Source organism: Scophthalmus maximus, chromosome 20, assembly GCF_022379125.1.
Source record: "Scophthalmus maximus strain ysfricsl-2021 chromosome 20, ASM2237912v1, whole genome shotgun sequence".
Lineage (NCBI taxonomy): Eukaryota > Metazoa > Chordata > Actinopteri > Pleuronectiformes > Scophthalmidae > Scophthalmus > Scophthalmus maximus.
Genome location: NC_061534.1, coordinates 8,314,128 through 8,339,323, shown reverse-complemented (window position 1 = coordinate 8,339,323; position 25,196 = coordinate 8,314,128). Strand labels below are relative to the sequence as shown.

The 25,196-nt window shown below is 43.7% G+C and overlaps 2 protein-coding genes across 3 annotated transcripts; one reads left to right on the top strand and one right to left on the bottom strand.

Moving 5' to 3' along the window:
* The first annotated feature begins 1,309 nt into the window (after positions 1-1,309).
* On the top strand, positions 1,310-17,114 carry LOC118284608 (bone morphogenetic protein 1-like). Of its 2 annotated transcripts, none has more exons than XM_035607447.2 (20): positions 1,310-1,707; positions 5,389-5,499; positions 5,582-5,728; positions 5,886-6,003; positions 6,719-6,897; positions 6,991-7,096; positions 8,141-8,265; positions 8,449-8,564; positions 9,015-9,117; positions 9,209-9,325; positions 9,471-9,616; positions 9,902-10,097; positions 10,201-10,326; positions 11,516-11,676; positions 11,788-11,968; positions 12,733-12,858; positions 14,091-14,218; positions 14,324-14,537; positions 14,770-15,020; positions 15,099-17,114. In XM_035607447.2, the coding sequence occupies exons 1-20, from the start codon at positions 1,572-1,574 to the stop codon at positions 15,231-15,233; spliced, it is 2,922 nt and encodes a 973-aa protein (XP_035463340.1). In that variant the 5' UTR covers positions 1,310-1,571; the 3' UTR covers positions 15,234-17,114. The 2 variants fall into 2 exon arrangements, with proteins under 2 accessions (XP_035463340.1, XP_035463338.1); XM_035607445.2 differs by having other exon boundaries at positions 11,513-11,676.
* Positions 16,536-20,863, bottom strand: trim69 (tripartite motif containing 69). Its single transcript, XM_047329363.1, has 6 exons — positions 20,077-20,863; positions 19,501-19,596; positions 19,046-19,279; positions 18,411-18,433; positions 18,197-18,312; positions 16,536-17,719 (listed from the first exon to the last, which is right to left on the bottom strand). Exons 1-6 carry the CDS (start codon positions 20,710-20,712, stop codon positions 17,175-17,177), a joined length of 1,650 nt encoding a protein of 549 aa, XP_047185319.1. The 5' UTR covers positions 20,713-20,863; the 3' UTR covers positions 16,536-17,174.
* Between the last annotated feature and the right edge of the window lie 4,333 nt (positions 20,864-25,196).

Here is a 25,196-nt window from a genome sequence, read left to right as displayed (position 1 = left end):
AAAGACGACAGCTTTTCGTGGTTCGTTTTGCCAGATTCATGTGCGTTGCGTAGCAATTCTCGCTTTCTTGTTTACAAGAATAGGCCGGAGAGTGAGTGAGAGCCGTGCAGGAGCCAACATACCAGACACACATATCGAACTCTCCCTCCTGAGTGAGTGTCAGAATCCTCGGACAGGACCAACAGTGGCTGTAGCCTGCATGATTCATGAAAAGTGACACAAGTGCACATGAGAAAACCATAGCAGAAGCACGAAACCTGTAGGAACATGGTGAAGCACAAGGCCCGTCATACAAACTTGAGGCCTTTGCTTTGTGCTGGCAGGACTGCATGTGTCACAAGATCCTTTCACAAGATCCTTTCATTTTAAAGGGACGAGTTTGACATTTTTGGAACTATTACACATATTTTGTGTGCAAAAAGTAAGATGAGATTTATGGGGTGCAGCATGTTAAGTGAGCTTTGGAGGTGGTGGAAGGCACAGAAGCAGTCGGTTTCCCCCTGTTCTCAATGTTAATGCTTAGCAACCTGGAATTGTAAAGATGAGTGATATCTTTCTCTAACTCGCAGCAAGAAAGCAAATGAGTGTCTTTCCCAAGATGGTGAAATCACACCAGACACATTGTCAGCATGAAAAGCAATTAATGAAGGACTGAATCTTTCTCTCACCATCAATGTATTTCTTTGTAAGGGAAGCAAATTAGGAGCAGAAAGCAAGATTCATCACTTTTTATTTTGTTCTAATTAAACGACATAATGCAGCAGTTTACATTGGTTTAAACGTGGCATCCGCAGATGGACTCGTGGCACACTGCTGATGGAGAATGAACGTGAATCATCTTTGCACATGCTGAACTTAGAGCATATGTCAGCTCCTGTATTGATTCAGTAAGTTGCAGCATTTGTGGATTTGATCCAGCAGCCTGCAGGTGGTGCATCTGGTCAAAGAACCGACTCTGCCTCAAATAGATTGATGCGTCAGCCTGCAGAGAAACTGGATTTTTTTTGGGGGGGGGGACAAGCCTATACTTTATTAACCTGATCATTTCAATTGGTGGAATTTAAGAGTCATTCATGAAGAAAGTTAATGTGAATTAATTCTTTCAGAGTGCACGTAAACATTACGTGACATGGAGCTACACATTGCAGCGATATTCTTTGTGTCCCTGTTGTGGGTCCAACAAAATTCAAACTAGTATTGAGGCTAATCTCTTAGAAACAGAGAGAAAGAAAACAAAAGCTATGGGGGAAGACAAGATTAGATTAGAAAAGACGAGGTTTGGTACACTTACTTTCTCCTCGTGTGCAAATGTGTGTGACGAATCTGAGTCCAGGTGAAGCGCCTCAGCCGCGTGGATGAGTGTGTTTGGCTGTGAACCGTGTGCGCTCTGCTGCGCGCGCCCTGCTGCATGTCAGTGGATCACCGCAGCGCCATGGAGACGTGAGGACACCAGCGCGGCGTGTATATTAATCCAGCATTATATTATACTTTTGGCCACCTTTTTCTTTTCCCTTTAACTTCGGGACCGCCCGCTAAGCCTTTATCTCTCCCTGGATATTCGACCAGAAGTGATGTCGCTGCGACCGGCCACACTCCTGCTGCTGCTGTGCGCTCTGCGCGCTCCTCTGGCGGTTGATGGGCAGTTGGAGGACGCTCGTTTCACCGACCTCGGTGATGCAATCGACTACAAAGATCCTTGCAAAGCTGGTACAGTACTATCACCTCAATTTATTGATTCATTATTATCACACTTATAATTATGATTTCCATTAATGTTCGTTAAACCTTTTTTTTTAAGTTTAGTCCAGAAATGTAGTTCTCCAATGTGCAGATGCAAATGTAAGCTTCATATTTAGGTGCAAGAAATAACATTATGATTTTATTGATGATTAACAGTTACTGTGAATCAATTACATTAGGAACATAGGATTGGTACTAATTGGACACAATAAAATCAACAACCTATCACCAGTAAAGGTCATGCATTGTTAGTTTTATTTTACACATAAACATGTACTTCATCAAAAGTATAAGCAGGCCATGTGTTTTATAACAAAATGTACATATGTATGTAAACTAAACCTGTCCAAAAATATATATTGGCGTCAGAAATATAGTGGGGTAGAAGTGTAAAGTGGGAATACTGGAGAAGGGAACATGTAGCTCAACAGTTTTACTATTGTTCATAATTTCACCCACAGTTTTCATTGATAAAGGTGCGGATCAGATTGATGCAGAGCAGTTCCAGTTTATGACACGGTGTGGACATGATATAGGGGGCACCTGTTACTGCAAACTCACAATTTCATTGTCAAAATGTTCATATTTGATTCTTTCATTGTGACTCTGTTTAATCTTGGATGTGTATGTCAAACAAGCGCGTTGTAACATTGGATGGGAACAATCATCTTTATTCAACTGCACAACTGATTTCCAAATTTAAGTTTAAGCATAAGTGTCAATACCAAACTATGAAAATACTGTACATATTACATTGATAAGTACAGTAGAGAACATTAGCACTCATTAGGTGACAGATTGGCCTCTTTTTTTTTTTTTTTCTTTATTGAATATTTTTTCTACTAATGCATTCTACTGTCCCAACAGTTTAGTTGGTTGAGATGAAGATTATTTTAATATCTTGTCAGCAAGGCATCATATTTTATGAACAGGTCGCATGTTTTGTACGCGAATAATTGATCTTTGAAAAGTACAATAGTTGTCTGTGAAATACTGTAGAATATAAAGTAGCTTAAAATGAAAGTAGTCAAGTACAAGTAAAGGACTTAGATAAAGTACTCAGACACATTCCACTGCTGATTAAGGAGATTATACAGTTTTGTTTTTTTTAAAGCAAATCATGTTTTGCATAAGTAGAATATATTCATATATTATGGGGGGGCTTTCAGTATAACACTGTATTGATAACAGATATATATATATATATATATATATATATATATATATATACATATATATATATGAAGATACAAGGTACTGATGATAAAACATTCATTATAAATACAAATTCAACGGCACAGTAGGTGTAATGTACCTTTGTTATGAGCCCTCTCACGTGAAAAAAAGAAAATACAACTTTTTTCTCTCCCATCATCAAACGTATTAAACTGTAACTTTGTTCATCAGGGGGCCTCCAGCTGGTCGGGGGTTCCTTTTTTTCACTTGTGACTTCTGAAACGTCCAAAACACACCGTTCTCCTTCTCCGAGGCAGTTGCCTGGAGACCGGAGGTCATTGAGGCCGTGCCAGGGCCGTTCTTGGCCAGACGCCGGTGAAATCCCTTTGGCTTCAGGGCCTGGGGTGCACACTGCAGGGGTGACAGTCATTTACAGTCACCCTTTGCATGAGTGAATTCTCTTCAAAGGCCGACACAGGGCCTGCTATGTCTTTTCATTTGTACTTTCAAAAGGCTGTTACATCACAAGGCTAAATGAGGTATTTAACGGCAAAGACTTTTAGTGAGCTGGTTCAACTTGACTAGGACAACGGGGGGATGCTGATTAATGCAACGTGTGTGTTTTAAACTGATGGAAACAAAACGTCAGTCCCGTAGACGGGGGAACATGTTTCAGGAAGGACGCTTTGAATCATGTGCGCGCTGTCACTCATTCAAGAAGCATCATTGCAACGCACGTGAGAGGATGTGAAATGAAAGCGTCGACATTGTAATGCCTCATAGAAATAAATTGACTTTGTATTTCAGGAGGGAAGTTGATGGTCTGCTGGAGCTGGCAACTTGATTTAGGTCTACTTTTCTGTCACCAACATAATCCCTGCTTTTGATTTCTTTTGAATTTCTCGAACAGAACAGAATCTCTGCAGCTGAGGTTGAATTATCTATCATTTAAAATGAACCATCTTTCTCAGCCGTGTTGCACAGCCACCCCAGCTTTCAAGCTGCAACTTTCACCGTGTGTAACTTCCACTCTCTGTGCTGCACTGCTGACTGGTGTCCCGCAGAAATGCATCTTTTGTTTGTAAAAGGGACACACAGCAAAGCAGCGGTCATAGATACAGGGGATGATGTTGTTTTAAAAAAATCCTCACCTTGGTCTGTGACGTCTCCGTCAGTGGGTGTGTTAAAAAATGATTCTGCGACCGTTCTGGTGTGCGTTGCTGTTCACACTTGGCATTTTATGCAGCTGTAGATAAGGTGAAGCATGGCACTAGTATCACTTTGCAAAACATGATCAGGAATTACTTTGGGCCTCTCACAAAAGGCTGTTGGTCAATGTGTGGAACTCTATGCTGCATGACACTTGCAAAACAGAAATTAATTGGCATGCATAGTGGATGATCAGGTTCCAGCTGGTTGGTCACAAGTGAATAACTGTGGATTTGACAGGTAGAGAAATAGGTCTAGTCCTTAAAGTAGAAAAGGTGTTAAACAATCTGTTATTTCTTATCAGGCATGAAAGATCTTTGTTAGGATGTTCAGAATTTTGAATTTGAGCAGGTTCACTGTTTGTATTACTGTACATACATTTGGGCTAAATTCAAAATGGAGCTTAAATCTGAATGGGACATGATTTGCATTCATCATCTGCAGGCCATTCATAAAAAAAACCCAACCCTGCTTATGTAACAATAGAGCAGCCAGTGTACAAAATGCTGATACTGTACGTTTATGACGCCACATTGCTTGTGGCTGTTTGTCAACACTGCGAATTCCAGCAGTGTGACACTGGTGTTCGGAGAAATCTGTGGAACTGCCTCTGCCAGTACGGAGCAATGAACCGCGCCTACAGACCCAGAGAGAGCACGGTTATCATGCGAGATGTGTTGATCTTGCAATCGTGTCGGCTCCAAGTTGATGCGTGCCGCTTGATGATTGACATCAATGTTTCTTCAAATTAAATCTTGTGTGTCTCCAAAACACTGAACTTAAAGGAACTGAGAATGGTGTATGTTGCTTCTTTGCCAATTAGATGAGAGGACTGATACCTCCTCTAATATCTGTCAATTAAACACGAAGCTGCAGCCAGGAGACGGTTGGCTTCATGTAGAATGAAGACTGGAAACAGGAAAACTTACTTTCCTGGCAAATGTCGTTACCTTTAGACAGATTAATAAACTTTCCCCCTCCATTTCCAATCTTTACGCTAAGCTAAGCTAACCATCTGCAGGCTGCATCAGTCACACAGTCACCAGAGTCGTGTGGATTCTCTCATCTAACTCTTGGCAAGACAGAATTTCTCGAAATGTCAAAGTGTTCTGCACAGAAATACATTGTCACGTTCACTTAATGTCACTAATATCCACACGTATATATGTGTTGAAATACTGGCTTTCATCTTGCGTTTATTGTTTCATTTTTCAAGTTAATTCCAGTTTCCTGGTTCTCTGTGTGTTCCTCTGTCTGTCCCAGCTGCCTTTTGGGGAGACATCGCTCTGGATGAAGAGGACCTCCACATGTTCAAAGAGGCCCCCAACAGTGACCGAGAGCAGCTCAGAGTCCAGACCAACCACACAGACTCAGGTGTCAGAGCAAGACTGAGTTTATTACTCTGTGAATATTTGAACGGACCCTTAATCAATACAACTCCCCCATTGTGTTACAGTTAACGGCTCCACCTCCAATGAGAGTATCAGGGGTAAAAGAGCCGCGAACCGGATCCTCCATCGCCTGAGGAGGGCGGCCACCTCCAGACCTGAGCGAGTGTGGCCGGACGGCATTATACCGTATATGATCAGTGGGAATTTTAGTGGTGAGTGTTCTGAATTTGAACGATAGATCTTTCATCTGCTCTTACGGAGGAGTTTGTCTGTCTGCCGCGCTGTGCAGACAGCGTGTCCCTGCTGCAGATGTGTGGTTTTTTTCGACATCTCGCAGCCGTCAGACTCAAATTCAGAGTTTCCTTTCAGGCAGTCAGCGAGCCATTTTCCGCCAGGCGATGCGTCACTGGGAGAAACACACTTGTGTAACGTTCACCGAGAGGACGACTGAAGAGAGCTACATTGTTTTCACCTACCGGCCATGTGGGTGAGTTGGAGGCTCATTGAATGTTTTTTTAAGAAATCCTGAAGAAACATCAATTCTCACACGCTAGGACCTTTCTTATATTCAGACTTTATTGTTCATCACAGGAATCATCAAGTCTGTTTTACATTATCCTCACAGGGTGATACAGGGTGATGCCATTAAAGCTGCTATGGTCAGTAGTTTTACATTAACACTGATCAAATGATGTTTTTTCTAGGGAATTTGCTCATAGAGACGGATCCAGTGACCTTACTCTGCAGCTCTCCAGAGCACTGAAACATCTTTTAGCTCAGTTTTCAGTATAAAATGAAGAAATTTAAAAAAAACTTACAAATACCAGATGGTTTATGTTGTCACTGTCTGTGCTGGGTTTGTAAATACGTTACAGTTTGCTAACAAGTTCACCAAATCACCTTAATAAGGTAATCATATTTCAGTGTTTGCAACTTGTTTTCACTGCCTCCAAATGGCCCCAAAAACCCCATCCAACTGTAATGCTCTCACGATGTACCAAGCCCACAAGCAAGAGTCAGCAAACTGACTAATACAACATGCAGAAATAAGTGGCACCGTTGAGAAGCTGCCTGGAATTGTAATAAACGACTTCTGAGAATCCAAAATTGCATAATCTTTAATTTCCACAAGCAGTCACGAGTCAGTGTTTGTTCTGCTGGTACAGCAGGACGTGGCCACTGAACAGTGTCGCCCCCTGCAGGTGTTGTTCCTACGTGGGGAGGCGAGGCGGTGGTCCCCAGGCCATCTCCATAGGGAAGAACTGCGATAAGTTTGGCATTGTGGTGCATGAGCTCGGCCACGTGATCGGCTTCTGGCACGAACACACTCGTCCGGACCGCGACGAGCATGTCAGCATCATCAGAGACAACATCCAGCAAGGTACTGCTCCTGCATGTGTGTTGACATGAACGGAGTGTGAACGAAAGATGTTTTCCTCTGAATTTGATGCAGTGACTGTCTGTGTGTGAACAGGACAGGAGTACAACTTCCTGAAGATGGAACCAGGCGAGGTCGACTCGCTCGGGGAAGTATACGACTTTGGCAGCATCATGCATTACGCAAGGAATACATTTTCCAGGTTGGTGTATGAGGCTTTGTGATCGTTCACACTTTTATGGTCTGTTAATTAGAGGGAGTGCATGGATTTCATCATTTTTATTTCTCGCTCGTGAGTTCCTGAGAATTTATTTCTAACTCTACTCCTTCATAAGCCATTTAACCGCTCCACTGGGGCAATTATGGAATAAATGCCTTGCTCAAGAGCCTAATGGTTGCTCACTGGTGATTCACTCTGTCCACCTCTTCGGTACATTTGTAACTTTCATCACACAGTGCGCCAGCCTGCGTCTCAACCTTTATTCTGACATGTTTAAACAGTTATTAAACTCCTACATTTGTGAAATGTCGAGTTTGAGAAGAAGCCAACATTGAATCCATCCCAAACCACATAAAAAAATAGCTCCCAAATCCCACTGATATCATGCTGCATTGTCAGTTGAGCCACTACACTGACCCGGTGTTTGTCCCTGTGTTCAGCTCTGCTAAACAAGCTCCAGAGGAAGCATCAGGGATTCGGTCCCTCAGTGTCACAGGGATGGTTTCACACTAGTCTCCTTTTCATTTCTGTCTCGTGCATGTTGTTGTTGCCCCGTTGCTCCTCTCTGTGCTCTTTTTTTTATGCCTCTATCACTGCTTTGCTGGTCTGGGTCATGGAGGCAAGCCAAGCTAAATAAAGGCCTGGCAGTCCAGGCTTTGTTGAACAATTTGGGCTGGAGTGGCCTTTTTCTCTGGCATTCAGGAGTGGGCTCCACTGAGCCGGCTGGCACCGGCGAAAGGCCCCATTCAGGGCGCTTCTGTTTGCACATGCCTGTCATTCATGGGCGCATCACCATGGGAACTGAGCAAGCGAGAGCTCAAAAACCCAGTGAGAGATTATCAGAATCAATAAAGTATCAAGGTGCTGAACGGGAGTCGGATCTAAAAAGAAAACAACTGTGCTCAAATCAGTCTCTCCGCTAGAACCACGCTGCACATCAGTGTAGTTAGAGGAGGATTGCTACGTAAGATGGTTTGATCTTCTTTTGAGAACGAACTGCTCACTTTTGTGATTCGTCCCAAACAGAGGGATCTTCTTAGATACGATCTTGCCCCGTTATGATGTCAACGGAGCCAGGCCGCCCATTGGACAGAGGACCAGGCTTAGTAAAGGGGATATTTCACAAGCCCGCAAACTCTACAAATGTGCAAGTAAGATACATTTGGTGTGTAGAAAATGTAGTCATCAATCGTGATCATATCTGTAAAGTGTAACAATAAGACTTTATTATTTTCAAAGCCAGTAATATTTTGTCTCATGACACTTGCATTAACTTAAGTTAAACCTTCGATATCACAGTCATGTTCATTTTTTATGGTGTGTCGTCGCGACAGGGTGTGGCGACAACCTGCAGGAGAGCGCTGGGAACTTTTCTTCTCCCGGTTTCCCCAACGGGTACTCGGCGTACGCTCACTGTGTCTGGAGGATTTCTGTCACTCCGGGAGAGAAGGTGAACAAAGACAGTGAAGTTAAAAGTATTACCTCGGTAGAAGGGTGGAAAAAAATATACTTTATGAATATCTCACGGATTAAAATTCAAAGACCCTATGGGACAAACGGGAACGAGCCAACATAAGAAAGGACCTAACATCGACAGAGAACCACGTTTACATTTCCTATTGAGATTAATGTCACAGTTGATTGTACTATCAATAAGGTGCATTGGTTAACAAATCAATTTTCCAGCCTATTTGCATGTATAACTGTACAGCAGTGCAGAAATATACATGCAAATAACACTGGTTACTGTTGGATGCTTCAACAACAGTTGCTTCACATAATACAACCAGTCTGCAGTGGCTCTTCGTCTCTACGTCAGGCTTAAAGTGTCACATTTCTTCTCAGTGTCTTGTAAACACCCAGCCTCCGCCTGTCTCTTCTTCCCTCACCTTTCTCACAGATTGTTCTGAATTTCACCTCCATGGATCTCTTCAGGAGTCACCTGTGTTGGTACGACCACGTGGAGGTCCGAGACGGGTTCTGGAGGAAGGCTCCACTGAAAGGTGTAGATCTTCTCCTCCATTGACCTGGTACAGTTTCATACAAAGTAGCCACTGACAGGCAGTGTCATCATTTCCTCGCGTGCGTCGGCAGGCCGTTTCTGTGGAGACACGCTTCCTGATCCAATCGTCTCTACTGACAGTCAACTGTGGATTGAGTTCAGGAGCAGCAGCAGTTGGGTGGGCAAAGGCGTTTCAGCCGTTTATGAAGGTACGTCCTCTTCAACACACACAGCTCGTGTGAATTGTCCATTTGATTTCACTTTGTAGTGTGAAAAACTGTAGGTAGAAACAGAGAGAGAGAGTCTCTGGGTGAACCGAACTGCCATTAATCTCACTTCTCACCTCCTGCAAAGCCATCTGTGGGGGAGAGGTGAAGCGGGACAGTGGCCAGATCCAGTCTCCCAATTACCCTGACGACTACCTGTCCAATAAAGTGTGCGTGTGGAAAATCACAGTGGCAGAGGGTTTCAACGTCGGCCTCTCGTTCCAGTCGTTTGAGGTAAAATCACCTTTATTGTTACCGGTAAGACTGTAGCGACAGTATCAAGCACTGCAAGTAACATGATCATGGTTATTTTACTGTATTTGCATTTTATTTCATCGGTTGTTTCCATGTCATGAGTCAGTTTCGGACTTGAGGATTGAGGTCTTAGCCACTTCATTCACTCAGGTACACTGCATCTTTTAATATTTGCCGCTGCCCTGTCCTTCGAGGGCAAAAGGGGTGCAGACAATCTACTGTAATGTCCCTCTGTGAACGTCACTGTGCCTGCTTCGACTGCAGACTGAGAGACACGACAGCTGTGCCTACGACTACGTGGAGGTGAGGGACGGCAGCTCAGACAACAGCCCGCTGCTCGGCCATTTCTGTGGCTATGACAAACCAGACGACATCAAAAGCAGCTCCAACCAGCTCTGGCTGAAGTTTGTATCGGACGGATCCATCAACAAAGCTGGGTTCGCAGCCAACTTTTTTAAAGGTTAGCACGTCATTTTGGCTGCCAGCAATGAGAAAGACTTTTTTTTTTTTTTTTTTTTTAAGAAAGTGATGCATTTTTTTTTCTTCTTTATTGTCTTTGCCAGAGATGGACGAGTGCTCCCTACCCGACAACGGCCACTGCGAGCAGCGCTGTCTGAACACGCTGGGCAGCTACAGATGTGCCTGCGAGCCTGGATATGAGCTGGCAGCTGACAGACGCAGCTGTGAGAGTGAGTGCAGAGCACGAATACGCACAAACGACATCATACACACACCCGGCATCAGAGTGATCCACCTTCAACAAAAAAGAAACAAAGCCTGAAAGCTAAGCGTCAACTGGAGTCTGCTGTAAGACTCACACGGCATACTCCTCCAACTGAAAACATATATTTCTCCTATCTGTGGTAGTACTACTACTGCACATGCGCCGCTGTTCGCGTAGAATTCCAAAAGCCCCATCTCCACCTCAGCATCCACCTGAGGAGAGAGGTTCAGGATCTGCTGCGTTGAGTTCCTGGCTGCGACAACAAAAAACTTGTGTAATGACTTCTGTCAGACGGTCATGAGAGCCGCAGCTGTGAAGCATTGACTTACACAATAAAGTAAAAAAAAAAGAAAAAGAAAAAGAGGTATCAACATGATTGACAAATTCTGAAAGTTAAATGTGCCATCTTACGTGTTGTGTTGATTTACTTCTAGAGAGCTGTTAGTATAAGTACTCAGTGTTTAAACAAAGTCATCCCATCTCTTTTGGTTAAAGATTATTCCCTGGTAGTTCCCTCTCTCCCCACAAGAGGGCACCACTCCCACGCTGCAACTTTTCTCTGAGTCACCTACTTGATTTGTTCAGTACCACAATTTAAATTTACCTTGCTTTGACATGTTTTTCACTATATTTCTGGACATTACTTTGTCCAACAGCCTGTAATTACCTCTACCAAGGAGGTAATATTATTATTTAACATAATATGTTAATATATATATATATATATATGTATATATGTATATATGTATTGTCTGTTTTTTTGTTGATTAGTCAAAAAGTTATGGATTTGCATGAAGATGTTATCAATAGGTCACAGTCATGGCAACAGGTGATTCCAGATCTGGATCCAGGACCCCAGGACTCTTCCATTGCGATATATGGCAAAACTTTACATTTTGGGTCATATCTTCACTACGTTTAAAAAAATCTTTAGGTCAAATGGAGATGGGAACGCAAATGTTCAGTGAAACCGCATATAGATGGATGAGTGCTCAGCCTTGGCAGCGGTCTCACTCCCTTTAGTGCAGTGAAATGATTTGAGAAAACAACTTCAGAACTCACAAATCCACACATGGGCCACGTAATTTATCTTATGCTAAGTGTTTTTGATTCCCACTCCTACCACTAAAATCACTGCTTTCTCCCACCAGCAGCTGCCTGCGGTGGGTTCATCACCATGCTGAACGGCTCGCTCACCACCCCCGGCTGGCCCAAGGAGTACCCACCCAACAAGAACTGCGTGTGGCAGCTGGTGGCACCCATTCAGTATCGCATCACGCTGGTGTTCGATGTGTTTGAGACCGAAGGGAATGATGTGAGTTCACAGTCTCAGTGATTTGTTTGTGATACAGTAGGTAATATATTTCTGCCGAGTTGCTTCTCTGGTCCTTGGTAGTAAGTCAAATCTTCCAGTGTTTGCCATCAGGTGTGTAAATATGATTACGTGGACGTGCGCAGCGGCCTGAGTTCAGACTCGGCGCTTCACGGGAAGTTCTGTGGAGCAGAGAAACCCGAGGTCATCACCTCCCAACACAACAACATGAGGATTGAGTTCAAGTCAGACAACACCGTGTCCAAGAGGGGCTTCAAGGCTCACTTCTTCTCTGGTGAGTCTTGGAAGAGTCGAGCGTTTAGGGAACTATTGAGGAAGAAAATACTGAGGGATTATTTGGGGAAACACAGACGATTGTCCAGATGTAGGACAGTGAGAAGTGCAAACCCATCTTCCCACTGCAAGGACAGTGTAGGCAGCCGTCTTCAGTTTCTACCACCAGAATGAAACAGTGAGGTTTGAATGCATTTTTGACGCTTAGATTGAATTTTACACAACCTGAAAGCTCCCTGTCCGCTTTCACATTCCTATTCACATTAATATTTTTGCGTTATTTGCATTATTCTAATCTGCCAACTTTAGAGAATACTGTCAACCTGACAGTTAACAGTCTAAACAGTTGAATTTTTTTAACTACTTGTCTTTTTCATTTAACATTAAAAGTTGCTATTGCGTTTATTTATTCATATTTATTTATCCCCACTTGTGTGGATATATCTGACATCTTTTTCACTCCAGGTCAGATTTCCATCCACGCTGAACCAGCACTTTTAAATTCAAAAAGCTGCAGTTATTCATTTTTTGTTTTGTGGATACTTAACATAAGGAGATGCTGAGGTATGGTCCAGGCTTGTCTGTGTTTCATTCAGCAGATTCTTCCCACTTGAAGAAAACAAAAGACTTGTGTGTCTTCACAGATCCTAAAATGCGAAGAATTTTACTCACCGTGTTCTGAAAGTTTTCTGCAGCCTATTGTGACAGGTCCACACGTTGTGCAAATTAATTCTGAATTAAAATGATTGTTTTAAATGTCGACAGATATTGATGAGTGCTCCAAAGACAACGGAGGCTGCCAGCATGAGTGTGTGAACACCTTCGGAAGCTACAGCTGTCAGTGTCGCGGGGGCTTCATGCTTCATGATAACAGGCACGACTGCAAGGAAGGTACAGTACGCGTCTCGGCTGTCACTCGCCTGCGTTGTTTAAAGGGTCAGTTCGCCCAAATTACAAGAAGACGAGTGGAAAATCCTATTTCCTGCAATCCACTGTTTTTTGGGTTGTTGTTTATTTGGCTCATTTTGGATGCCTATGCGGTCATGATCGTGATTATGTTGTTTGATCACATAGACACAACAATCGAGCAGAGATAGCCATATTGCTGTTTGACATGACTTTGGATCCTCATGGCGGCATGCCTGAGGCTCGGCCGACCGGCGCAGATTTAAACTTGTTGTTATGGGGGTTGCTAAGCTGCTGGTATGTTGGTAAGAGTGTGTGTGTGTGTGTCTCTGTGTGTGTGTGTGTGTGTGTGTGTGTGTGTGTGTGTGTGTGTGTGTGTGTGTGTGTGTGTGTGTGTGTGTGTGTGTGTGTGTGTGTGTGTGTGTGTGTGTGTGTGTGTGTGTGTGTGTGTGTGTGTGTGTGTGTGTGTTTGTGTCTTTGTGTCTTTGTGTGTGTGTCTTTGTGTGTGTGTGTGTGTCTCCGTTTATCTGTGTGTTTCTGTGTGTTTCTGTGCCTTAATGTGTTAGCACAGTCTCAGCAGCTGATCCGAATCAGGTGTGTGTTTGTGTGTGTGTGTGTGTGTGTGTGTGTGTGTGTGTGTGTTCAGCTGCGGTCAATGGGTGCCGTTGTGATGGTAACTGCTTAGTTACAGCCGGTTGGAAGCGGGATGAGGGTGAGACGCCTCTCGATTTCTGGCTCATCGCTCCAAAAATTTAACTTTTATCGCCTGAATCTTTGTATTGTGTGAGAGTTTCAATGTGGGAGATACAGCAACGATTAAAAATGCCCCTCTTCCTGTTTTCTTCTTCATTGTCTGTCTCAGTTAACGTTGGGGTTAGGGATGTTACTCTTGCTGCAGGAATTCAGGTGAAATTGCAGCGATTCCACCAAGTTCAGACTTGCACCCAGTCCATTGAGAGATGATAACTTTGTCCTCTGCCACCTCTGCTGCGCCAACCTGGGGCTGGGGCACATTAGATTGATGTAAATGGTCTTGTGGATAATTTCACAACACCACAGGGAAGTCATCTAGTCACTTTTAGTCCCGGTGGAAACTGATGAGAAAGCTAAAATCCTGTGCATGTTTGTTTGAGTGTTGAAAAGCTCCATGATGAAGTTAAAAAAGTCGCAGAGGATGTAACTCTCTTTGTTCTGTTCTGCTTCTTTTTTTTTTCCAGCCGGCTGTGATCATGTTGTAAACAGTGTGTCGGGCATAATCAGCAGCCCCAACTGGCCTGACAAATATCCCAGCAAGAAGGCCTGCACCTGGTCACTGACCACAACCCCAGGCCATCGGATCAAACTCGTACGTCGACGGATGTTTCTTTTCATTTAAACATTTCAGTTAAGATCCAAAGTGAAGACTATAAAAGCTGTGAGCGCGTTATCGCGGCCATTCTTTGTTTTCCAGGTCTTCAATGAGATCGACATGGAGGCTCATCTGGAGTGTGCTTACGACCATCTGGAGATCTACGACGGGCGAGACGTCCGCGCGCAGAGCCTGGGGCGCTTCTGCGGCACCAAGAAGCCTCCTCCGGTCGTTTCTAGTGGCAACAAAATGTTCCTGCAGTTCTTCTCAGACAACTCCGTGCAGAAACGAGGCTTTGAGGTTTCATACAGAGCAGGTGGGAGAAGCAGCTGTGGAGTTACTGTTCCCCCCCCCCCCCCCCCCCCCCCCCCAAAAAAAAAATCAGGAAATCCATGAAAAAGGTTCTTTGGGGAAAGAATAGACTCCCAAAAAATGTGGCATTTCAAGTATGGTTTATTTGTCTGTCGTGTTTGGAAAAGTGCATTCTTTCCTCACTTTTATGAGTTCCTCTTTTTGATCCCTCTAATTTTGTGGTTGTGGATTCCCAGGATGTGGAGGGAGCCTTAAAGCTGAGGTCAAGACAAAAGACCTGTACTCCCATGCACAGTTCGGAGATAACAACTATCCCGGGGGCTCTGACTGTCTGTGGGTGGTCACTGCTGAGAAGGGTTACGGAGTGGAGATCATCTTCCAAGTGTTTGAGATCGAGGAGGAGGCCGACTGCGGGTATGATTACGTGGAGCTGTATGACGGCGCGGACGTCAAGTCTCCCAGGCTGGGACGATATTGCGGATCCGGGGTAAGGCTAAAAATATCAGTCTTGTGTGCTAAACGCTGCCTAGACCCAAAAAAAACATCCCTTTTCTTTCCCCGCTAGGCCCCAGAAGAGGTCTATTCAGCTGGAGACGCCGTCGTTTTAAAGTTTCACTCGGATGACAGCATCAATAAAAAGGGCTTCCACGTACGCTACACCAGCACGAAGTTCCAGGACACGTTACACGCAAGCAAGTGACTCTCTAATCCGACCCCAAACCTAAATGGAGACTTCAGCCCTAACATTTGGTCGCACACGCCCTTTTCCAGACGAGGAGTGAATGCATGGATTGATACCGCAAACACCAACCAGCATACTTCACATTCACATCTGCTAGAGAGAGTAAAAGCCGTGCCGAGAAATTGCATCTTTGCTTTTGCTCAGTGTGTAGCTGCACAGGATGAAGGTTTGAAGTGATTCTTTTTTTTGATTGTATTCAGTCACGTCGCCAGTGATGAGACGATTATGTCATAACACTGCTGAGATATAAAATGTATATATTGTGATATAGTTTGCCTTGTTTTTTTGTTTTTTTAAATCATGACATCAGTGATATCACTTTTACTGTCTGAGGGTGAAAAGTTGACCATACAAAGAATGTAACGCACTTTTTGTTGTTTATATCAATTTACAAATCTAATTTTCTGACCCTACATTGCCTTAGTTCAGTTTTTGATTTTCCTTGCAGTACATTAACATTACCTCAAAGTATATTTTCAACTCCTTTTTTCCCCCTAACATTTTTTAAACCACTGTCGTGTTTCCATGAAACATTTTCTGCTTTTCTACTAACTCGTGTTTCTGTGCAGAAAACACACAGTAGTTCACCATGATGATGGAGGAAATCAACACCTCAGACTGAAAACTGTTTTCAGACATGGACTTTTGCAAAATGTCTGCCAGATCTGCTGTTAGACGCGTTCACAACTGCAGGAAAATTTCCGGAACATGGGCTCACTCTGGCATTTTCTGGATATTTTACAATGGTGCCGGCAGGAAAAGTTCCAGGAGATGTCCAGAGAAACATTTGCAGACATTTGTGTTCTCAGATGCAGCCCCTCAGGAAAATTTCAGAAAAATGTTTGGTCTTCAGTGCCTGTCTGAAAGCAGCTCACGTCTGTTCAGTATTTTGCTTTTATATCTCTACTAATTATTCTGCTTATTGACCACGAGGAGAAACTTAACACAGGCTAAAAGTATCATTTGTTTCATTCGTGACATCACTGTTGGTTGTGGTTACAAGTGCAAGAGGGCACGTAGCTTTCGCCTCAGCTGTGGACAACACTGACATGTAGTTATTCTTATTATTTTACTCTTCTCTTGGAGTACACCCTCAGATGACAAATGTTTTGTCATATGGAAATCCTGCGTACATGGTGATGTGGACAGTATAAAACTAGCCTGGACAACAAGTGCTTCAACTTACACAGTATGTAATGAAATGACAGCGATGTTATATTTATTTTCATGCTGGAATAATAGGCACACTTTGGAAAAGTGTAATTTTCAAGAAATACTTTTATTAAAATAGTGATATTGGGTGCCGCATAACATGCATCAGGCTTTGGATTGTCAAGGGTGGGCAGCTGGTACAATAGATTCCTCTACTTGTACAGCAAATACAAAGTAAATTTCACAAATTATAACCATTGTCCACATCAAAAGAAATATTATAAACTCTGTTTTCCAAAGCTTTTGAATGCATCATATACATTGTTAGAATGGTATAATGACACTATATGACCAACAAAAACATGACACACTGACACTGTACATTTTCAAAAAATGTCAAAAATAACCATATGATTAAGGCGTTTACTTGAATGTATTAATGTATCATGCATTAATAACAAGATAACCACAATAGCACATACATTTAACCTCAAACAGTCAGGTAACCAGACAGTTTCACATTCTTCACCAAAGCACAGCTTCTCTGAAATGAAATGTGCGGCAGTAGATCCAGTCTACATACTGAACAACGTGTTTCTGTTGGACACGGGTCTAATATCAACTGTTGTACAAATACAAATATGTATGTATCTAATTCTGTACACTATAAAGTATGTTTTCTCTTTTTTTGGTATTGTTGTTTGACTCTTTCTTTTACCCTTTAGTCACCACTTTTTCCCCAGTTTGTTAAATCTTTGGTAAGAAAACTTTGAGAGGCTCATTTTCATGCACCTTATCCAGGAAGCCCAGATTGAAGTAAGGGTACAGCGTCTCAGTGAAGTTCTCCCTGAAGGTGTAGAGATGTGTCATGCTCTCTGCGTTGTAAAAGGACACCAGGCCCCTCTTGTAGTCCAGGTACACTCCGATCCTGGCCAGCGGCTCCTCCAGGGACAGGACAGTCGGAGGGGAGGTGCCTGCCATGTACTGTATCCCGTAAGAGAGGGAGAGAGTCCAGAAGCCATTGGCGGGGAGGGCTTTGATGACCCCCTTTCTGGGCACCGACTCTCGAGCCACCCCCACGGTCCAGACTGTGCTGCTGTAGACTTCGATCTCCCAGTAGTGGCGTCCGTGGGTGAAGCCCTGGCTTCCGAGCAGCGACAGGGCAGCGTTGAACCTGTGGGGGTTGTCCTGCACGGTGTGGTTGAAGGTCTGGTAGCGGACGCAGGTGAGGGAGGAGGTCAGGCTGAGCCAAGGGTTGGCTGTGCTGGAGTTAAAAGTGATGGCTGCTGGAACTAAAAGCGCAGGATCATTATGAGAGGACAAAGGTTTAAAATCTATTAAGGCAGGATTCAGTGAAATCTAGCAGTTTGTTCAACCCGAAGTTATCGATTGCCTTAACTTGTTAACTTTGAGTTGAACAAACTTATTTATTTGTGTGTTACCGATTGGAATTATATATTTTTTAAGTTGGTAAGGATTTTAGTTTTTTCATTGTACGGTGGCCTTCAGGTGACATGAAAGGAGAAAAGCCCTCTCTTAAGTCAGTGTTTTGTTTTTTGTCTGCTACTGTAGAAACATGGCTGTGCATCACGGCGGACTCCATTGAAGAGGAAGGCTAACCTAACGAAAACACAACTAATCTAAGTTTCAGGTAATTAACATACTTTACATATGCCCCTAAATCATTCACACTGGGCCTCTAATGACATGTATTTATAGATTGTCAGTTTCTGTATAGTTCAGTGTCTGTAGTTTTAACTTCTAAGTACCTGGGTAGATGCTTCCCTTCATGGATTTCCACACTCTGTACTGCAGTGGTCCTGCAAACCGACCCTCGCACAGACTGGGCGGAGTAAACGCTGGTTTCTCAAATTTCAGCGATGGCCTGCCAACAAAAGCCAAGTCGAAACAATGAACAAAGAGAATAAAAACAAATCCTATCCCCCAAAAAATGTAAGTTGCTTTTCTCCCCCCCACACTCACCTCTGGAGCAGCAGTTTGATGCTCTGACGTGAGACACGGGGATAAACACAGGAAAAAGAAAGAGGGACACTGGTGATTAGTCTTGTTGTATCTGAAAGAGGAGAAAGCCTTTTCCACATGACATCAATGTCTGAGCTCACGCTATCCCACCCTGTGGGATCTCCCTGTGGCCGGGGGGAAAGTCCCGCAGCTGCAGCCAAAGTATGGCCCCGTGCCTGAACTGAACTCCTTATCCTCCAGATCGACGGGTGAGATCACTGGCCTACATCCTGTCTGAGCCAGTCTTTTGTTATTAGAAAAGTAGCAATAACTCAGACAATACATGCAAGCTGACTGTTAATGGCCTTCGAGGAGGCTGCACAAACGTAGACGGGAAAAGCCAAGCTGGTCACACCCTGCTAACTTAAATCTAAAATGTTAATGTTGGAGCCTGTTTAACTTTTTTGGCACAAAAAGCCTGAAACATCTTTGAACTAATGATATGAATAAACTAACCCCAGAATTGACCTTTTATGTCTTCTTGCTTTGGAAAAAGAAAATCAAGAGCTCAGCATTTCTCGCCATAATCGTCCCCATAGCCGACTCACGATGCTGTTTAATAACTTCCAGATGACGCTCACATGAGCTGAACTTACCCGCAGCAGAGTGAACGGGTCCTGCTCCTTCAGCTTGTCCTCGATCTCGTGGACGGCTCCCTGCAGACGGGAGATCTCCACGCACAGCAGGGCCTTGTGCTCGTCCAGGCGGATCAGCTCCCGCCGCTCCTCCGTCTTCAGCTTCACCTGCAGCAGCTTCTCCTCCTGGTACAGAAACTGGTGCAGGTCACTGAACTGGGCCTCGATGCGCTGCTTGAGGTCGGCGGTGTGGTCCTGAAAGATGATGCACATTGTCACCGGGAGCGGCCGCTTAACATTTAACAAAGCATAAACACGGTGATGAGATGAGAGAGACCCCAACACTTGTTTTGCAGATTAATTCATTTCTTTCAAAATGCTTTGGGACAAACTGAACCACTATTGTGATGCAGTCGATGCGCGACATTGTGCGCATGTTGATATATATCCTGAAATCTAGTTTTGTTTTTGTTCACCTTGAGCTTTTTAACCTCGTCCTCAGCTTCTCTGTCACACTGCAGCGCCATGTTGAGCTCAACTTTGAGGGAATCCATGGAGCTGTTCAGGGACGCCTGACGGGACAGAAACACAACATCACTGCGTCAGTGCACGCCGAGCTGCTTCTCACTTCATATTCACTGACAATGTCTATGTTGACCAGTGGTTTTTTTCTTCTTCTTTGGAACAAACAGATGAAGACAAACAGATGCAGGTAAAACTTCCTAAACTTCATACACATGTGAAATAGTCATTTGCACTGGTATATCAAGTATAGAGACTAGTATCAACATCCACAAAAGATGAACTAGTGTGGGGGTTTTTTACACTGAAAGAAAATATTTTTCTTAAATGAATTGTCGCTGTTGTCATCTACAGTATATATAGAATATAGCAAAATGAAGTTGTCATTATTACAACCATTGGAGTAGGAGAGACAAGACAAAAACCATAGTTAATATGATTATCATTAAATCTCCAATCATCCTTACTGCTACACTGAGTGTCTCAGAAACTTTCTGCTGAACCTGACGCACGACTCAAAGTCAACTCACCCTGTACTTCTGCTCAGCCTCCTGCACACACATCATGGTGTGACTCCTGTGCTCCTGGGAGACGCCGCACACCAGACACACCAGCTCCTGGTCCTCCTCACAGTACAGCTTCAGCTCCTCTCTGTGTCTGCTGCAGCGGGGGACCGGCGCAGGGGCCCTCTCTGCCACCCCAACATCCGGCAGGCGCGCCCCGGGCCCACTCTCCTCCAGACCGTGACAGTAGCTCTCCACTATGTTGGCGACAATGCGATTGGGCCTGTAGCTCTGTCCGGGGTACACCTTCCTGCACTGGGGGCAGGAGCCTGTGCCCCCCTGCCCGGCGCCCCGGGGACCTGACCAGTAGCCCTCAATGCACCCCAGGCAAAAGGTGTGATCGCAGGGCAAGGACACCGGCTGCTTGAAAAGATCCAGGCAGATGGAGCAGGTCAGGTCTCTGCTGATTCTGTGAGCTGAGCTTTTGTTTACTTGTCCAGCTGCTGGAGGCTGTCGCAGCTTTTCCATCGCTGTTTGCACAGCAAAGTCTCCTTCCTTTGGCTTCCAACTTTTCTTCTCTGGCTTTATCCCCTGGTTCAGTTTTTCCAAGTTCTGCAGATAGACCGTCTGGATTTTCTTCACTTCTTTCTGATTCTTGCTCATTCCTTTGCCTTGGTTGTTTTCCTTTGTTCTGAATGTACAGCTGGACCTTTCTACGTCCTTCCTCTCCTGCAGAGTGTGTCTGCTCTCTTTGGCCTCCAGTCTTCCTGTTGACTGTGGGGAAATGGAGTGGGCGGTGCAAAAGGAGCCTCAGCCTCTCACATCCTCAGCAGATAGTGAGGGGATCTCAGTGGGCCCCCCTTTTCCCTCCTGAGTGACATCAGATCTTAGTCAGGAAAGCGAGGCAGATCGTGGATATTCTATCCCTGGCATGTTTGTTTAGAGTCTGAGCTGTAACTCCAAGAAGGTCCAGCTTCATTAAACTATTAATCTGCTGCAGAGTAACTACAGAAAAATGTAAATCCATTGTGTGTGTGTGTGTGTGTGTGTGTGTGTGTGTGTGTGTGTGTGTGTGTGTGCGCGTGCGTACAAGTGTGTTTGAAACCTGTGAGCGTCAAAAGATCTCTCTTGCTTCTTTATATGGCGATGCTCTCCTCCCACTAAATAATCATTTTCGATGAGAGTAAACACGATCATTTACACAGAGACAGAAAACATTCAACAGGAAGAAAAGCTCCGCCGATCACTGGAGGCATCCTGTGACTTCCCTCACCCCATCCAGTTATTATCACAGATATTTACAGCTTGTTCCCCGAGGGCTCGAACATCTGTCCAGTGGTTTACTGGAAGTTCAACATGCAAGTGTTTTCAATTACAAAGAAAAAAAGTGTCCAGATACATATCAGTGGATGAAAAATTTGAATGTGGTGTTACATCGAACCAATCCCACCTCGTCAGCCACACACACACACACACACACACACACACACCCAGCCACCCCCCCCCCCCCCCCCCCCCCCCACACACACACACATACACACACACACACAGACTAAACACAGACACCCTTTGATTATCGACTGGAACATAATCACAGGTCTGGAGAGTAAAACTACAGTTGAAATGTGTGTGTGTGAGAGAGAGAGAGAGAGAGAGAGAGCACATTCACATTTATCTAGTTTGTGGAGTGTATTCAAATGGTTTTGCAGGGAAAAAAATTGTTGTTAAGAGTCTGTGCTCTGCCTCTACACTCACTGTTACGGGCAATAGTGACATCTGGTGTCTAAAATGAAATTAGAAACATACTTTCTGTGAATAGAAAATACTGTATCTGATATTTGTACAGTTAATTATCTCAGACTAAAATGCAGAATTATTCCTGAAAAAGCGCAAAACAAAAATGTTGTATATGTGCACACATAGTGTCCAAGAGAAGATTATTCACAGATATTTCGTTGAGAGAGATATCTGTGAATAAATGCCACAATTGGGGCTTTAAATTGCCTATGTTAGGAAGGTTAGGAAGTAGGAAAATCGTGTTCAGTCAGAACTCCAAATAATCCAGCTTATCTAAAATTTCAACATCACCAAATTGGAGAGCGACGGTATATGATACATTCTCTAGACAGCGAGGCCTTGTAAGTGGCTCTTGTTCATTGTTTCACACCTAGACAAACACATGCTCATTATTTGTGAAACTGTAGTACTACTCAAAATAAGTTGGGCACATCAAACACTGTGAATGCCATCCACTAGTTATGTTGTGCATTGATGAAGGAGAGAAGAAATATATGAAATGAAACTTTCATCTGCTGTATTTCAAAATTACTGACATTTTTACTGGGAGGAAAAAAGATATGGCACATGGTGCAATTAACCTTTGACCTTCAGTGGTCGCTAACGGAAATGACCATAATTGTATCTTCAGAGCTGCTCGGGACTGCACACACATAATTAACACAAGGGGCGGATTAGGACTGTGGAGTTAATTAAAAATGCGGCATTATGATCCATGTAAACCTCATGGGTCGGCGAAAAATGTGAGCGGGGTGCGATAGAGGGTAAATGATTATATCACACATATTCAGCAACATCACATCCAGTTTGAAAAGTTAGACCACATTCAGCAGGATTGCTCAACTGGAAGCTGTCTGGATGCTATGAATTGAATAAATCAAGAGCGCGTATGCTAAATTGAAGCAATACTTCAAAACAAAACATCAGTCTCTGCTTCTCACTGGCATTCGTGTGAAGGTGCTGGAGAAGAGAGCAGCCGAGCAGAGAGGCATAGGGATGGAGGGAAGGAGAAGAAGACATTGGGAGAGTTGATTCAGGTTATTCCATCCAAATACCAAAACGACACTGAAGACACAACACATCCTCACTTTTTAATAAAAATCTTTACCATATCGTTCTATAATCGAATATTGCACTTTCATAAAACCAAATATCTTACCGAAGTCAGATTTTTGAAGACATACCGCAGAACTTTAATGTATATTGTTTTGTTTGCATATTTCAAATTTGGCTCATCTGTAGTTATTGCTTTGCGTTGGGCATTTTGGGGAAAGAATTCCAACAACAGCAAATATTTACTGTCCCCTTTGAGATGAGGCTGTGCTAATTCATCTGCCCCAAATCCTGATATGAAGAATCAACGTGAACTTTAAATAAATCAGCATTTTTTTTTTTTTGGAACAGATGAGGAGCAGTGGCTGTTTTTCTTGCACACACATGCAGTGTAAATACAAACATGTGCAGCCATGCATGTGAGCGTTTGTGACAAATTCTCCACCCTAAAAAAAAAAATGCAACATTTATGAGGGAAGAGAGAAAATAAAAGAAACCACCTCTCTCTGATGTGCACTGGGCACATCTGCGCTCAACACACACCCTCAATTAAACCCTGAGCTGATGTGCAAGACACCAGGGAAACTGGAGGCTCTGCTGGAACTTGTGAGGCTAAAAATAAATCCGGCGTCTGCAGGAGCGAGACAGACCTGTGGGAAGATAAGAGGCACAGGGACGAACAGTACAGAAAGATTGGATTTCTTCAGTTTCGTGATCATGGCTGTAACAGTGGGGGAGATATTAAACATTTTCAATTGTTCTCTTACAGCTGAAAATGTAGCTCACGCTAATCATCAATGACTTATTAATTGGTAGGTACATTTTAGAAATGACAGCATGGCTGTAGGTCGGTCCACCACTTGGGTTCAGACTGAAATATCTCAATGGATTACCACGATGTTCTGTGGACACATTCATGTTCCCCATGGATGAAACCTTATGGACTTTGGTCGTACCCGGACTTTTCATCCAGCACCACTCGGACCACCAAGTCTCACAGCAGCTGTAGACTTGTTTGAATAAACGTGGTCTTTTTAATGCCTATACTAGCTGAGATATTCCCCAAACGTCACTGTCATCCCTCTGAAGCACTGATGGACAACATTGCCTACTGTGAAAACACATCTTGGGGAAAGTCAAGAACATTTTCCTTCATGCAAGTCGACTAGTGGGTGAAACAACCATGAACTATTTTTGGTATCTTTTTTTACAAAAACACGCGCACACACACACACACACACACACACACACACACACACACACACACACACACACACATTTTTTCCATGCATCATCCGACCCTCCGTTCTCTCTCTCTCTTCCCCCATGTTGGTCCTTATTTCTGCTTTTGTAAGATTCACCCCGACAGTAACTGCCCCTCCTCTCCTCCTCCACCTCCTCCTCTTCCTCGTGACTTTGAATTTGAGAAGAGGCACTTTAACAGAAGCAATGTCAGTGCATATTTTGGGCAGCTTCCTGCGCTCATATTCATTTACCTTTCGAGTTAATGTGAAACCGCGGATGGAGGCAGAGGCAGAGGCACAGTACCACGTGTGACCCCCCCGGGTTTTGCAGCATGATGCCATTCTGACTCCTCAGTGTCAGTACATTGCCAATGCAAAGCTTGTTTGTCTGTTGTTGTTGTTGTTGTTGATGATGATGGTGATGATGATGATGATGATTGGAAGTTTTGCTTTCTCCCCTGTGGTTTCAGAACATGACAAGACAGATTCAACCAAAACAAACCTAAAATCACTTTTATGTTTTACAGAGACGAGCACACAATAAATACAATATCTTTCTAGAACTGAAATAAATACAAAAATTCACACATCACAAAAAAAATGTGATTGGATAAAAGGGAGGAAATTGCTTGTTCATAATATTATTCATGTTATTGTGTTATTGTTGTTGTTGTTATTATTATTTTCTCTATTGTTCTCTTTTTTATTATTACTGTAATATTAACTGTATACATATAAGATACATTATTATTATTATACAATGTGAGTAGGACCATGATGACAGACAAGCACACAGAGACGTTAAACAACTCGCACACAGTGTGTGTGTGTGTGTGTGTGTGTGTGTGTATGAGACACAGTAATCCTGTTTAATTTCCTCAGAGAGTCTGTCTGAGTTCGGACCCTCGCATCATCACTGCACTTCATGATATGTCTGCTTCTCCCAATATGACATCGGTGACACGGCTCCCAGCCCGTCGTCCACACCCCCCCTCTCCTCCCCGCGCCGCTCTCTCATATAAAAGAGCGTCTCCCTCCTCTCCTCTTCACCTG